A 15,906-nucleotide genomic window follows, 5' to 3' on the forward strand; every position below is an offset into this window, starting at 1 on the left:
TTTAAATAGGATAATTATTGACTCGGAATGGTTGTCTATTTTGTTTGTTTTAATGATTTTCACGTCTTTTAAAATCCAAGCACTGTCTTTGCTAGATTGTCTACTGGAGGTGTGTTTGACAGACAGGTGCCCAACCATTCAGCTCATACTCTATCACCTTCTCATTAACTGAGGCAGGGACAGACAACACATTACCAAGACAGACACAGTGTCTACAGGGCAGCCATTAGGCCCAACAACAGACCCCTGCTGGGCTCCTGGCAGGGGGAGCTTGTTAAATGTGTGGACCTATTGTTCTCTCAAATTGGTCTGTGACTAATTGCCCAGTTAGTCCCCTCTTACGGGCTGTACTCGTCTACCCCAACTGGAACCAGCCTCCACTCATCAGACCGGGCTGTAAAAGCTGGCTAAACTGGGGCCGATGCAGAGCTCTGGCTGGCTGCAAGAGCATCGTCCTTGCTGCAGACAACGCTTCAATGCAGGCACAGAAATGGGAGCGGGGCCAATCAGAATTGGGTATACTTTGGCATACCTGAAGCCACAATGGCCATGATAGGCTGGGTGGGATAGAGACCTCTGATTCATGAGGGACTCCAGAAGGCCCACAGGCATCAGTCCCAGATACACATCTAAATCTGGAGACAGACGACTTCCAAACAAATGCGATGATGCTGTAATGTAGTTCTGTTGTTAAATTAAGAGGCTTAAATACATCAGACAGAGAGAAAGAGACAAATAAGCACTGATGTCTGTGCCCCTGGTCTGCATCTCAGGACGAGATCTCTGGTGTCTTGAGTGGGATGTTGGCAGGTTATGACTGTGTGCGTCTGTCTGACAGCAGATATCAGAAGATATCAATCATAAATCATATAATCATGTATATATTGCTTTGTAAATGGCTCTTCAGATGAAACCCTCTAATTGGGAGGGGACACAAACGTCAATACGGAGACTGTCTATGTGAACAAACCTTTGATTTCTTTCTAAAGAAGCTTTCAGAGAAGCAGTTTGTCACCCTCAGCAAAGCCACTTTATGGGATTTAGTTGTTTTCACAGGCAGTGCAAAAGATGTGGCGTTTTGTTTTCACTTACCGCGCTCAAAGTGGATATAATACAGAGAGTGGTCAAAATCAATACATCATTCACTATTGAGGTAACTCAAAAATCAGCATTGGAAAGACCACCAAGATTGCATGCCCAGTAACAATATTTCTCACATGTTTTCTGCTTTGGACATCAAGTTAGTTTTCCATTAGGTGTTCAGATTCTTTTTCTACCTCATGAACTTATAAAAGCAAATGAAACAGATTCAGCCTTCTGCGACTGGGCTTCACACAGTGAAAGCGAGGTAGTGATTGCCCATTGTCGTCGTCCCCCTCCACCCCCCTCTCTCACACACACCCTCCATCTGCTTACTGCCCCCTCTCTGTCTGCAGGCATCACAAAACAAGCCGTTGTCTCCAAACACATCGTCTCTGCGTCTTTGATAGGTTGTTGATAACAGACTTACAGACTCATGGGGCTGGCTGACCTTGCTGTATATAAAGCAAGCAGCAGTAGCTCTAGAACAATTCAAGGACAGCTGAGACTTGTGACAACAAGCAACTGCAGCGAAACTTCAACTGTTCGACTTTGTGGACTCTGGATTTTGCAAACCTTTCAGCATGGCTGCATTCATCACTGTGGCTCTCCTGGCTATGGCATGCCCTTTGATGGCATTTGACATGGGCCAGTCCACTCGTTGCGTCGCTATCCCCAACCAGATGAAGGTCTGTAAAGATGTTGGATACTCTGAGATGCGGCTACCCAATTTTTTGGGTCACAGCAGCCTGGAAGGTGAGGTGGTGCCACGTTCAGAGGACTGGAGGCCCCTGTTGCAGACAGGCTGCCACCCTCAAGCCCAGGCCTTCCTCTGCTCCCTCATTGCCCCCGTCTGTCTTGACACGTAAGGAGATTTCTTGTTCTTTTTTACTACCTTTATTAATCTTAAGTTTCTGTTTAGAGAAACATTTAGTTTTTGTTTTGAACAGTTCATTGTGTAACATTTTGTGTTTTCTTTTCTACAGTTTTATCCAGCCTTGCCGTAGTCTGTGTGTGGCAGTGAGGGACAGCTGTGCCCCGGTGCTCGCCTGCCAGGGTCACCCATGGCCTGAGGCACTTGACTGTGACCGCTTTCCTGCTGAGGAAGACATGTGTCTTTCTCCCCATGCAAAATTTAACCACTTTGCCAAAGGTATGCATGGACCACAAACTAATTATTTGAGCTCTGTTTTACTTCATCTTTGGCAGAATGCACTACCAAGTGCTTTCTCTTTTAGATTTTCTAGAATTACTGTGTGTGCCATACAGTTTCATTAAATTATGTTTTAATTGTTATCACAGACTTGCCCAAACCTGCCTGCCAAAACTGTCCCTCTGTGGAAGAGAGTCCTGCATTGAAAACAGTCCTGGATGCTTTTTGCCACCATGACTTTGGTAAGTTCCAGAATTTTTTCAGAAGACCGTGGGTTGTTGTATCCTGTTGAGGCTGTTCCTGTTTTGTCACAATTGTGTTTAATTTTCCAAACCAGATGATAATTTTATTTTTCCTCTTCTACACAGCTGTGGCTGCCAAACTCCATCGTCGTCGCCTACCCATGGGAGAGCCAGAATTTGAGGTCGATGGCCGTGTTGAGTTTGTTCGCCAGGGACCTCTGCTGCCTTATGACACCCAGCACCTCCTCCAGCAGTGGCTGCTCATCAACATTCGATGTGCCAATGCCCTTGTGCGCCCTGGGCGGTCACAGCTTTACGTGCTGACTGGATCTGTGCAGCCTGATGGCACCCTTGCCCTCACCCGTCTCTTCCCTTGGCACAAAAAAGATGCGAACATTGCTGTGGCCACTCGTAAGTGGAAGCACCACAGATGTTGAATCGACGGATACTCGACGGATGCAAAAAGAGGAGCTCTGAATCTGTGTTTGAAGTGTGGAATCACATAACAAATTGATTCCACACCTAAAACGCACACAATTTAAAACAAAAATCAAGGAAGCATTGGGTGTTTGTAAGAATTTGTGAAGTAAGCTAAATGGAAACCGTTACAGAAAAAGAGCTGGGCTCCCCTTTGCCTCCCTCTGCAGCTCACCATCTCATCCCTGCTCTGACAGCACACAACTAAGAGAATGCACTCAAATTGTAAATAAGATTAATAAATGTAAATTGATTGTAGATTATATTTTCTATAAGGATAGTGGTGTATTTATAACATCTTTTTATGTGCATGTTATGTGGAAAAAGATCACAATAAAATATTCTGTGAAAATGTACTTTCTGAGTATTTGTAATATTTATCTGAGCTTTTCCAACTCCTTTACAGTCCTGTGGCTAACACATAAATTCTTTATACGGCAAAGGTTGTCAGTAAGACCTCTGAATCTGTTGCCCTGTTTCACCACAAGGTGGCACTCTAATGGTTAACTAACTGAGGCTCTTGTCGTTGATAGTATTTGAAAGGGGTTTCAAATAATGTAAAATTGAAAATAAAACATGCATGCATTCGTTTCATGTGTGCTCAGTTTTATCCTGAAAACCTGACTTCATAGTCTTGAGCGTTGCATTTACATATGGTTCATTCCATTATGTGGCTCTGCATAAGAAGTGAAACTGTTAAGAATGGCTCATGAGTGTAGTCGTTGTGAACGGCCTGTGGAATTGACCACACAATATAGCATTAAGATGAACCACTCACTTAAAATCTGAATTGCCTTGTTTCACTACCACACTGAATAGTTCTAGCTGAGGTTGTTGGGCTCATTCTATATGTTTTTGTGATTCTCTTTGATTTGATGCTGTCTCGTAGTTTAAAATGAATGCTAAAACACTGGGTGCTTTCAAGTGATTTAGGCCCATTATAGCAACTGAAAGCTGAGGACAACTAAATCCAAGTTTTTATTTAACCCATACTTGAATGTTCATTACTTTAAAGTGATAAATTGAGCTGTACCTTTTCCGCCTGGGTTAGCTTTGTCTGCTCTCGGCTGAGCGGATAACTAAGCGAAGCATACTGTATGACGTGCAGAAAAATTAGTTTTATCTTGTATAAACAAATTTGTTTCATCAGCAACGTCGTCACTGTATGAGTTAGCTTCTGCAAGAGTAGTTCTGGTGGGAAGGGAGCTCTGCAAATCATTTTGTGCTCACTGCAAGAAAAGAACCATGGCAAAGGGTAAGATGGAAAGCTGTCACATAAAATACAGAGGTTTTATTTATATACTGTATATTGCTATGATGTTGAGTAACTAAATGTTTTCTTCCCCTCAGTTTGGTTTGCTGTTCTAACACTTTTGTACCTGGAGCTTTCCATGAGGGTTGGCACTGCACCCATCTGTGCCTATGGACAGACTGGATGCCACGTTCCCCTCCTGGCTGATCTCTTTGACAGGGTCGTACAGCAGTCTTCAAGGATGCATGGCATCTCCAGTGATCTGCACTCTGAATTTGTGAGTTCTTTTTGTCTTCAGTTCTGACATTGATCATCCATCACCATCCATCACACTGCGACCTCCATTCATCCATCATCAGTCACCCTTTGAGTTAGCTATTTTTCAAGTCCTGATATCATTATCTGTGATATGTGTGTCCGACTTCGCAGGAGCAATTTTTCTTTCCCAGCAAGAACCTAATAGGCAAACGGAAATGCCACACACATGGCATACGAACACCAGATGATAAGGAGAATGCACAGCGACTGGGGGTGAGCATTCCTGCTGTAAATTTTACGTATAGTCGTAGCCATTCATGTACTTAAATGATGTCACTGCATTTAGGCGGAGATAATTTAAAGACAGTTTTTGCTATTAAGTTACTTCTAAGTTATTTAACCAGTTCTTTCATATGCAGAGGGAACAACTGACAGAGGTGATCCTGAGGCTGCTGGGAGCCTGGGGTGACCCCCTGTCACAGCTCTACCAGAGCATGTCTCAGGATCAGAATCAAGACTTCAACCATTACACCTCCAGCAAGGCACTAGAAATCAGTGATATGGTACGTGAGCTGAGGGATGGAGTGGCAAAAATAGCTGAGAAGGTAAGGATCCATATATTGTTGCTATAATTTTAGATGTTGTGTGGTCATATGTAACAGTGATTATATTTCTTGCAGTGTTTGAATGTGATTATTTGCAGTGTTTAATAGTCCAATTGGAATGTAACACTATATTCAGTTTTTACAGTGTTTTCTGAGATGAATACATGAAGAACTGAATATGTGCTGTTAATTTTCCTTCTGTCATTCTCAGATGAAGCTGTCGGGAGTGCTTGGTAACACTGTGGGCTACATCTCTCCTGAGAGTTTGGTCCCCTCTTCTGCCTTTTCCTTCTATAAACAAGGAGAACTCAATTCAGTGGACCATCATGACCTGCTCTACTGCTTCCGCAGAGACTCGAACAAAGTCAAAAATTATCTCCGCATCCTGAAATGCACCACCCTCCCTGGACTGGACTGTTAATAGTGATGGTAAAGCAGTCTAGTGTTTTATCCTTAAATTGAATTAGCAGTTTCTGTTTCCCATTTGCTTTTAAATTCACATCTTGTTCTTTTTGTCTGTGCTTACATCTTTTGTAATGCACATCTGTTGTAGAGGACTGTGTGTGCCTCTTACAACATTATTATTATCATAGGTAATTAAATAATTTTGCTTGTGAGCATTGAGCATGAAAAGGTTAAAAAATAAATTAATTAATAAATAAAATTTAGATAAACCTTACCATTATCGTTTTTGGTCATCTTCCTGTCAATTGGGAGCACAAGCTCTCTATAAGTATAGAAATAGTAGATGGTGTATTAGAGTGTTCATTAATATGTAAATGGGTTTTTTTCTCCATAGAGCCCAACATAATAACACTGAGTCATGTGGAAATCAGGATTCATTCATACACTTTATTTACAGTTGATCTTAACATTCAAGATCATGAAAAAAATATTTACAAAATATAAAATGTAAAATTTGACATCAAAATGTCTTGGATTGTGAGTATTTGTGTAAAGCTGATCAAAACATGTTAAAAAAAAAAAAAGAAAAGAAAAGAGATGCATTTAATGAAGTGACTCATTTGTGCCTGATTGCAATTACAATAGAAGAATGGGAATCTTTCCTGGAAAGTCTTGTCCGTATACCAATAAATTGCTTAGTGAAGCCAGTGACGTGCAAGTAAGATCACTGACCGAGCAATTGAACCTAATTACGTTCATGATGCAACAAAACAGTTAGCCTACATTCATTGAAAAGTTAATGACAGTATTAGTCTTCACTGAGTGTGTTCCACCCACATATTTTTAACCCCCCCCCTCCCAGTGATGTAGCCTTTTCACAGGTCTTTTTTTGTGAATTTGAGAAAGTCATTAGTAAAAATTTTAAGACTTTTAAAACTTTTATGTGTCCTTGACGCCCCTCTGTGGTGATGATCTCTCTGATTTTGCATCAGTGTGATTCTGTGATGGTTCCTCCTCTTCCTGAGCGAGACCTCGGGCCATGAGCTCATCCATTGGGGAGCGAGTGCTATGAACCTCCTTCTCCTTACAGTTCCTCCATTTCATTCTGCGGTTCTGGAACCAGATCTTCACCTAAGTAGCAGCAGGACAGTGCAGAAGAATTTTAGTTCAATTTGTGTAGTTTGTTCCTTTTTTGGCTTAATGTCTTTTTTGGCCATTTATACTCAATTACCTGTGACTCCTTGAGACTCAGATCAGCTGCCAGTTTGTTGCGGTCTGTCTTGCTGATGTATTTCTGTCTCCGAAAAGTTCTTTCCAGCTCCTTCCGTTGCTCTTCAGAGAACACAGCTCTCCTAAGGATCCCTCTGCGTGATTTAGGACTTATATCTGTGGACCACATTCGAAAGTTTGGTCCCTCTGAAACATAAATTAGTAAAAAAAAACATACATCGTTATCAATTCGTTCACCCAGGCTACATTTTGACATGGGCCATTGATTAGGTATTGTCATTGGTGGACTGTGAACATAACTGTAAGAAAAAAGTAACTTAATTGGTAACGGGATAGAGAGGTTACAAGTACCAGACACAGGAAAACAGTGGACTGAGATCAAACAACATTCGGTAGCTGAGCTGCTATACAAAATTAATTTAAAGGTACAAAATCCAACTCTTTCTGCAATCAATATGCATACTTTGCCAACCTTACACTTCCTACCTTTTCAATCCAACATCATGCTAGTTTTTGTCACACTCACTTTATCATTCACTTTTGATTTCTTTTTTCTGTTTGTCCAATTTAACAAACTGGGGGTGACTAAACAGAATAGAAAGCCTCTTCAACTGAGAAAAAAAGGGATTTGATGAACTGTGAGGAGCAATCCCACGCTACTTCACTCACAGGTGCACACACAACAAAAGTCAAGTGGAACAATTTATCCAATCCATTCAGTGTTGCCTTTTTAATCTGTACGACAAATCTGCACATAGACCACCTCTAGGGAGCACATAACAGGTTTGGACATGCTTCTCACTTCTCTATTGGGACTCAATGGCTTTCGCTTAAATAGCTGATTACCAGGTCATTCCTGGGCAACGTGTGTGTCTACTCTAGTGGGCCAACTATAGAGCCCTGTGGGACACCAACAATAGAGCTGTTCAATGGAAATGCCATTACTCGATGGCTCACTGGCCCAACACTAAATCTTTTCACTTGCAGGTATGAAGGCAGTTTGTATGTGAAGATGAGCTCGAATAAGTCTATAAAAGTCACTTTCATTGAATGCTTTATGTCCTAGTCAAGAAGTTTCCAATGGGCAGGAATGAGAGTTGAAGGACAGGAGAAAGGAGGGGGGCTGGCAAACCAAGCTCTTTAGCCACACAATGGCTGGGGGATGTTCCTGGTCCAGCCCTCTTCTGTAGAGAAGTGGACAAGTTTTTTGTGCTAAGCAGAGTTCATTGCTGCAGTGAAAAATTGCAGTGAGGTCGCGTGTGGATGGTGGAGTGAAAGTGCCAATTGGTCACGGCCAGACTTGGCATTGTTGTGTTGCTGGGCACTGTGGGAAAGTGTCAGCCTACTAAGAGGACATGTGGGATGAGGACTTTTTTGATTTGTGCTATTTTTCACAACATTGGACAAGCATCACAGGTTCCAGCAACTAATAGCTTCCAATGGGGACAATACCAAAATATGACAACTAGTGTTAATTAATATTACAAGAGTATAATATTCCGCACAAACTTAGATGGCATGAAATTAAACATTTGATGCACAATTCAGAGGAAAATTACTTTACGAAAACGTGTCAGGTGCAGTTAAGGGTTTCTCTGATTTCAAATTTTATGTGGTCTGAAAATTTAACTCGAAGATGTTGGGATTCAGAAGTTATTCAGTTGTTCGAGGTTGTTAATGTGCTGAGGAAATACTAAGCTAGTGCTGAACAGTCTGTCTTATTCAGCAGTAAGAATCCACACCTGGTAATTATAATCTTAATATGACAGAAGACAAGATGTTTATTAGCTCTGCATATTTGCACTGCTAAAAGTGTGTATTTGCAAGAACAAAACAGGGGGCCCCAGGGGCTCTTAAAAGCCTCGCAACCCACCCCTCTTCCCCATCCTAAACAGCCGTGAATGGTTATGAATAGAGCTGTGCAGAGTTGAGCGGAGAATTAGCTCTTTGGCGTTGCATCAGTAATTAGCTGTGGAGAGCATGAGAGACCCTACTGCTAATGCTTAGAGAGTAGCTGAGGCATTGCTGATGAGGCATAAAACACTCACTGGAGAAGACTGGAGGGGGGCTGGACCCACCGCAGCATGCCAGCAGATACTGTGGGCTCCGCAGGAAAACGTTGTTCAGTACACCTGAAAAGACAGATACGAACAGTCAGTTATGGTGATGTAGTACCCAGGTGAGACAGGTATGATCCACAAAGGACTATAGCTGAGTCTGCACTTGGAGTCGTACCTTGTCTACTCCCGATAGTGCTGGGCTTTAGGTAATGAATACAGTTTTTGTTTTTTGTAGTTTTAACAGCTAAGTTTTAAGTGACATCTACCCATCTAATAGATGAAAACCATATATATATACAATACTATAATACTAATTAAGCTTTTAAATTAAACAGTTCAGAAATGATATTCTCTTAATGAACATGTCCTAATTAAAAAAAATAATTAATATTTTAATTAATTAATTAATTAATTAATTAATTAATTAATTAATTAATATGGGGTTGGCATTATGCTGGCATAGGTTTTTAAAAATTTCATTATAAACTTTGGATTTTTCTTTTCAGTTGTTGTTATTTCTCATCATAACCCTTTGATTTGTTGTGAAAATTAGTTGTTACTTATTTTCTTTTATTGTAATCATATTAACATATAATATATGAATTGATATTTTCTACGGTATGTTTTATATTAAATGTAATTAGATTTTGTTAAATTTTTAAGTATAGAATCATTTCAAAAAACACATTTCACTAAATTTTTACCGATTGCCCCACCCAGCATATAAGTGGCTCACACAGGCTTGTATTAACCTTTGAAAATATAGTTTATTTCATTTTAAAAGAAGCCTAGTTTAAGAAGTTTTTCTCTGCTTTGGTAATATACAATAATATGAGCAAGCAGTTGTAAACAACAAAATTTTAATGGCAAATAGTCTTTCTTGAGCAAATGATTTTATACAAATAAAAAATCATATACATTTAAAAAAAAATCATATGATATATAATCGTATATTGTCACACAAAGATTCACATAAACTACACAAGTTAAATCTGCATGAGTGAAACTTCAAACCAGTGACTAATTTCCACCCTAAAAATGGAGAATGTTTGAAACTTAGTATTTCTCCTTTACATGACTCTAGCAGATTAGAAAGAAGACAGAAAAAACAAAACTTTCTGTGGCATCATTTGACAACCCTTGACATAATCTAAATGTGGTATATTTTGTTTAAAAGGGCTGCTTGTAAAAATAAATCTGTTTACCTGAGTGCGGCAGAAGTGGTCCAGCTAAATCTTTCACCTGCTGCGGACTGTGGGCCTGACTTTGGTAGGCTCCATGCCCAGATCCCCAGCTTCTTCTTGTGTGTTCAGATGCTGCTAGTCTCAGGTGTACACCTACTGTCCCTTCTGGATGTGCTGAAGGCGTCTGTGACTGCAGCAAATTGTCAATAAGAAAACTCTTTCCCGAGTTCCCAAAGCCTGGTAAAGCAGGAGGAGAGCCAGCCATATTCCTCCTGGTGCAGCTCTGAACTGAGACCATCCTGTTCACACAGTGACCCGATCACTTGAGTTCCCTCTTCAGCAGTCACAGCTCAGTGACACTAAATTCTCCTTTAATCCCTTCTCGAGTGACCAGGCCAACTTCATTAAACTCTGAGGAAAACAAAAGTTTTCTGCTCTTCCTCTTTCGGGCCTGCACTTTGCTACAGGGCTGTGTCGTGATTGGCTGAGAGGCTCTAATGTGCTTCTCAATTCAGATAAGGCTGGGGTCCTTTCGAGAGTGGCAGAAGGTGGGTCTGGCTCATTCATTATGTCAACTAGCCTATTAAATGATAGACACCAGAGACAATGAACTGCTGGCCAAAGTTTAACATGCACCAAACAGTCTTCTCCAGTAGTAAATAGTTTTCTCTTTTCTCCAGCCTCCCATTGTGCCTCATACAAACCCCTCAGCGGTTCATTTGCAATGTGCTTTTTTTCTGATTCATTTCACAAACATTGCTCAGTGAGGGTTTTCCTGATTGCAAAATTTGTCAAAAACAGGTCTCTTTAGTGTGAATAAATGTGAGTTGTAAAATAATGTAATCAAATTCTAATATAAGGCATTTCCTCTTGAAAAGTCATGAGAAAAGTGCAAGAGGCTGTTGAAAAAAGAAAACTTTTTTTTTCTTACGGACAACATCACCTGTCTTTTGTTATATCTTTATAAATTAAAGTTTGTTTTTATTTTAATAGATTTTGTTTTTGCATGATAAGAATTAAAGTAAGAGTAGATTAAGAATTGTATTAGTTGTTCAGTGACCTTCTGCTTGTAGTCTTATTTTAAAATCTTAAATTGGATCATTTTGCACTTTTTTGACATAACGCCTCTGAAAAAGAGATTTTTCATGTGAGTTTCTACATCCCTGATTCTTTAGGTCAACACTGAAAAGTCCACGTGGCTCCAAAGGTAGTACCATTTATTCAGTTCTGGTCTTTTGTGTAACAGGGTTGCAACTTTAAACCATAAATACCCAAACACATACACATATGCATGTAGTGATGTTTTTGTACAAACACGTCCGATTAGAGGCTTGTGTAACCTTTCACACTGCAACTAATGATCCTCAACATCATAATAGATAGTCCAACAAGAGGGGCTCAGACCCGGATTTTAGGCACAGTAAACAGGCATATCCACGCTGGTTGGGTGTGTGTGTGTGTGTGTGTGTGTGTGAGGTGGAGGGTGTGGGGGGGGGTTGACACAGAGCTCCACTCTGCACGTGTAGATACCTCATGCTGAGCATGGAAATTGGCCCAGACAGCTCAGCCTATTGTGTGATGGCCAGGGAGCCAAAGGTTGCTTGTAATCAAATTTGAGGTTTTATTCCTCAGACTGGTGGAGAAGAAGGCATAGCGCTCTGTCACATGATGAGTGTTAGCAAGTCTGTGTGTACTATCTACTTTTGTGTAGTGAGAGTGTGTTAACATGTTCAGCATAGGCCAGTGGCTGCGATAGTCCCCCAAGGCTTTTTGTTTGCTGGAGAGTCGTTTGTTTGTGTGACACAAGGAGAAAACATAAGGGAAACCCAGACTGCTCTCCAGTGCTGTTATTAACTCCATACTTTGAAAGGACCCTTATTGTGGTGAAGATATGTTTTATGTCATTTGTGCAGTTTATTCCTACACTCACACTTTTTTTCCATTTAAAGTAGCCTTTCAGCAACGAATGAGAATCAGTGGCAATTTAAAAAACATGTTACAAGCACCTTCAACCCAACAACACTACTGAAAGCGTCATGTATTTTTTTTAAAAGCATATATTTCTCCACCTTCACTGGCATCTTAGTTAGAACACACAAATTTATACACTTTTTAAAAGGCATCGCTAAGAGCGTATCATCATTAAGATTCACCACTTCGTAATTAGACAGATTCCAATAGAGCTCTCCAAGAGAGGGAGGTATAATTAGGCTATTCTTAAACAGGAGGTCTTGGAAACACCCTGGAGCAAGTTCATGTGAATTTATTTGATGTCCATTTCTTTTTAGAAATGGAGGGAAAAAAACAGGGGTCCCTTCATTCAGAATCCTCACAATGGCCCTGTTGAAAGCTAGCACTCTGCAGACGGGCTGAGATCCCTATTCTGTCCTTTTTAACCCCACTAAAGCTCTTAAAAAGATACCGGCCCATTGCACACGCAATTGATATTCCACCACTCGAACTTAATATCGTGAATGGAGGGCCAGGCTCTATGAATCAGGAAGACAATGCGCTTAGCTTAGCAGCAAACTGGCACTTTGTGTGCAGTGTCTGTGCCCCAGAGGAGGAAGTTTCTAATGTGAGCCTCACAATTGTGTGTCTATAGAGTTCTAATGAGCTTCAGTATGCTGAGTGAATGGCTGTGGGCCATTCACGATGAGGGCCCAATGAGCCAGCTCACTGCACACATTCACAATAGGATCCAGGGGGAATGGGAGTGGCTGTGTGGAGCAACTGCACCACATGGACAATCTAGAAAAGATCAACATTCGTGTAATCATGTTGCGACGTAAAAGTATGTAAACCGGTCACATTTTAGAAACACATTTTTCTTTTTCAGTCTCAGCCCTCCTTTCATGCTATGCTAGCACTTTTTTCTCACCCAAACAGGAAGCCTTTGCACAGCAGAATCCAAAGTTGCTAAATGCTATAATGTTAGCTTGTTCGAAAGCCTGCCCAGTCACACTTGGCGGGGGGCTTGTGTAGTAGTAAAGTCAAGAAGAAGAAAGAAAAAAAGTACATCAGCACATGGCCCTTGGAGCATGTAGAATGCACATCTGTAGCTTTTCAGATGATTGATTAAGAGAGGATTATTTTGGCAGTTAATTGGCTGGTTAACATTGTAAAACTTGTGACGCAGCATCAATAAAAGCTGCACATCATTATGAGCTCTCCATAGCTGCTACTACTGTTCTGTCAGTTGGAAAGAGCTTATCCAGACAGATATTTTACCTGCTGACAAAAGCCCAGTAATATTACATGGTTCATGGTTGGTCCTTATCTCATGTCAGACATGGTAGAAAGCAGTAAGTATCAGCCTGGAGTCACACCATCTCTAATATCCAAATATAATGTAAGTACAAACAGAAGTCATTATCAGCGGGGAAGATAAACGCTTTCTTTGCCCCACCAGTCATTTATCCTTTGAGGGAGTAAGTGGTCAATCTCTTTTGTCTCAGCCATTATCTTCTCCCTGGAGCAACTTGGTGTAGCCCATATCTCAGGTCATCAAGTTTGTAGGCCTGAGATAGTCCAAGAGTGACACTGTCTGTTGTACCTCAGTACTGCTACACTCTGATATGGTTCTGCAATCCACCACCATGCACACAAGATGGCACTGACAGAATGAGAACCGTCTGTATTTCAGCGGAGGGAATGAAATGGGAACAAAATCTTTTTGCTTTGTATACATTTTTAGTGCAATATTATTATGCTTATTTTTGAATGTATTGTTGTCATTGTTGTTAAGTTGTTGCAGTCCCTCCCTCAGAACAAGAGCATCAAATATATCTGAAAATACAACTTACTGTTGGCAGCTTTACTTAATCATACTTTAAAGTTATTGTAAAAGTCAACATGGTACGACTGAATATTGAATAAACACATTATTAAGCAAGCAGACTTAATGAATCATCGGAGCGGACAGTTTTCAATATGGCTTATGAATGTGAGATTTGAAAGACAGGCGAGGTGAATATGAATAGAGTTATGAAACGACTGAGTCCCTGGAGAGCCCTGTGGGAAGTGCAGTGACAGTTTTTCTGCAGTTAATTCAAATCTTGACGATTCCCCCCTTTTCTCTGGAATTTGCGTGTCTTTATGGTGGCATTACGAGCAAAGCGAGTAAGACCCTGAGAGCCGTGCAATGCATCACCCACCTGGATCTTTTAGAGATGAACAAAGGGACTTTCGCTGTTCCTCTGCCCTTGCCTTGAGAGATCTGATATGTGTGTGCGTGTGTTTGTGTGTGCACAGCAGGGTAGTAGGTGTGCGTTGCCTTTATTACTTTTCATTCTTGGCTGGGCTCATGCTTTAATGACTCTTATTTTCCTGATGGCACTTTAGGAAATGACAACTTGTGGGCAATAGCAAGTAATTACATTTCCTGTGTCTGCACCCAGAAGAAATCTAGTATTGTTAATAATGAATAGAGGAGAATTGGAGGCCCTCTCGCACAGCTGATGTGACACTCTGCCACTGCATGGAGAGCCAGTGCCTGCCTTTGTTTTACTGACAATAGCCACCTATTAGCTGCACACTGTGGACCTATGAACAAGCTATCAGAAAGGTGGTATTCGTCAAAACATTTGCTTTGCATGTGTCACAATCAAACACAACATGTAATTTGCATGAGTGTAAACTGTATCGAAGGGGAGGCAGAGTGAAATGAGCACCACACAGGATATGAAACTGTCCATATAATCATCCCTTCTAACCCGTATGTGTTTGGCTACTTTAACAGACCAGCACAGCCCCCCAAAAAAGACTTGTCCAGTAATCCAGGGATTCATTGGAGTTTGTTCTCGACTTGGGATCACCTCTGAACAGGCGGTTGCAAAAAAGGCTTCATTTCATGTCCATCTGGCGGGACATTTATTAGGATTCAGGGGAAATAAAACTGTATCCTGCTCTTTAAAAAAACCAAACAATTATCACCAGCATGGCGTGGCCACTGATGAAACAGTTAGCTTTCAACACGGTAATTGGTCCCATGGATGAAGAAGATGCAAGACGAATAAACAAATATTCAAAGCACAAAGCATCTGTGCTCTATAAAAAGGCATTAACAGGACTGAGTCACACAGACAGCCAAGCACTCCATTTTAATTTATTTTCATACCGCCTGCCAAAAAGCCAAACTTTACTGTATGACTGAACTAATTGAAAGAGTGAAACTCCATTCTTCCAGGCGGCCATAACTCTGATCATAGGGCCCTCTGTTAAACTTAACTTAAACTGCTTTCAGACAGTTGGTATTTTTTTGTTGTTGGCCATCTGTGTCAACCTGGGAGGCTCCAGCACCACTGATCTGCTGCTCATAATGGCGTCCTGACATCCCTTCTCAGTCAGTTTCACATCAGGTTACACTTTCATTCATGAGACTCGAGGCTTTTCTGATTGGTGTGGGACTAGAAAAGTGACATTGAATTTTGGCATCTAAAAGAAAATTTTGGCATCGAAAACAAAATCAGGACTTGAAACAGAAACACTGGCATTGAAACACTTGTAAAATAAAAAAAAAGTTGTTATGCTGATACAAGTACTGGCACTGAAAATTAAAACACAGGCCTTAAAATGTTACAATCTCCAAATATTATTATTTTATCTGGATATATTTTGCGTTATCTTGTCTTCTTCAAAGTCAATCTCCAGATTTTTTTGTCTTCATGTCTGTCTTTCTGCAGTGACAGTGAAGGGCGTAAACTGTCAGCTGATCTGTCTCTTGTTAATTCCTGTTTATTTTTTAATTTATTTCAGTTTGTCACTCCCCACCTGTAAACTGGCTTGTGCCCGTGATGTGTTTGTAACAGAGGCAAGAGAGGAAAACAGAACGCAGAAACACAAGATGTGCCTTTGAGGTGAGCACCAAGACGCTGAATTAGTCGAGCAACACTCACGTAACAATATTGTTGGCAGCATGTCGTATGTTTTATTAAACTTGTTATTTCAGGCTTGGTGTG

At 40.8% G+C, this 15,906-nt stretch overlaps 4 protein-coding genes across 5 annotated transcripts in view; 3 read left to right on the forward strand and 1 right to left on the reverse strand.

Moving 5' to 3' along the window:
• The first annotated feature begins 1,243 nt into the window (after positions 1-1,243).
• On the forward strand, positions 1,244-3,553 carry szl (sizzled). Its single transcript, XM_046394274.1, has 4 exons — positions 1,244-1,945; positions 2,067-2,233; positions 2,383-2,475; positions 2,602-3,553. The coding sequence occupies exons 1-4, from the start codon at positions 1,665-1,667 to the stop codon at positions 2,910-2,912; spliced, it is 852 nt and encodes a 283-aa protein (XP_046250230.1). The 5' UTR covers positions 1,244-1,664; the 3' UTR covers positions 2,913-3,553.
• Positions 3,554-3,989: 436 nt separating this feature from the next.
• On the forward strand, positions 3,990-15,906 carry LOC124061925 (prolactin-like). Of its 2 annotated transcripts, XR_006843838.1 has the most exons (7): positions 3,990-4,207; positions 4,303-4,481; positions 4,634-4,735; positions 4,882-5,067; positions 5,279-5,496; positions 15,704-15,804; positions 15,897-15,906. XR_006843838.1 is itself a non-coding variant. In XM_046394275.1 (5 exons), exons 1-5 carry the CDS (start codon positions 4,198-4,200, stop codon positions 5,486-5,488), a joined length of 687 nt encoding a protein of 228 aa, XP_046250231.1. In that variant the 5' UTR covers positions 3,990-4,197; the 3' UTR covers positions 5,489-6,312. The 2 variants fall into 2 exon arrangements, 1 of the variants encoding a protein (XP_046250231.1); XM_046394275.1 differs by lacking the exons at positions 15,704-15,804; positions 15,897-15,906 and having other exon boundaries at positions 5,279-6,312.
• dbx2 (developing brain homeobox 2) lies at positions 6,412-10,244 on the reverse strand. The gene is made up of 4 exons (XM_046394276.1): positions 9,968-10,244; positions 8,751-8,834; positions 6,704-6,888; positions 6,412-6,603 (listed from the first exon to the last, which is right to left on the reverse strand). The coding sequence occupies exons 1-4, from the start codon at positions 10,242-10,244 to the stop codon at positions 6,412-6,414; spliced, it is 738 nt and encodes a 245-aa protein (XP_046250232.1).
• nell2a (neural EGFL like 2a) overlaps positions 15,756-15,906 on the forward strand; it is a 79,575-nt gene continuing 79,424 nt past the window's right edge. Inside the window, exon 1 of the mRNA XM_046394272.1 lies at positions 15,756-15,804. The gene's annotated coding sequence lies outside the window, so the exon portion shown is untranslated. The remainder of the gene's footprint in view (positions 15,805-15,906) is intronic.

This window comes from Scatophagus argus, chromosome 7, assembly GCF_020382885.2.
Source record: "Scatophagus argus isolate fScaArg1 chromosome 7, fScaArg1.pri, whole genome shotgun sequence".
Taxonomy (NCBI): domain Eukaryota; kingdom Metazoa; phylum Chordata; class Actinopteri; family Scatophagidae; genus Scatophagus; species Scatophagus argus.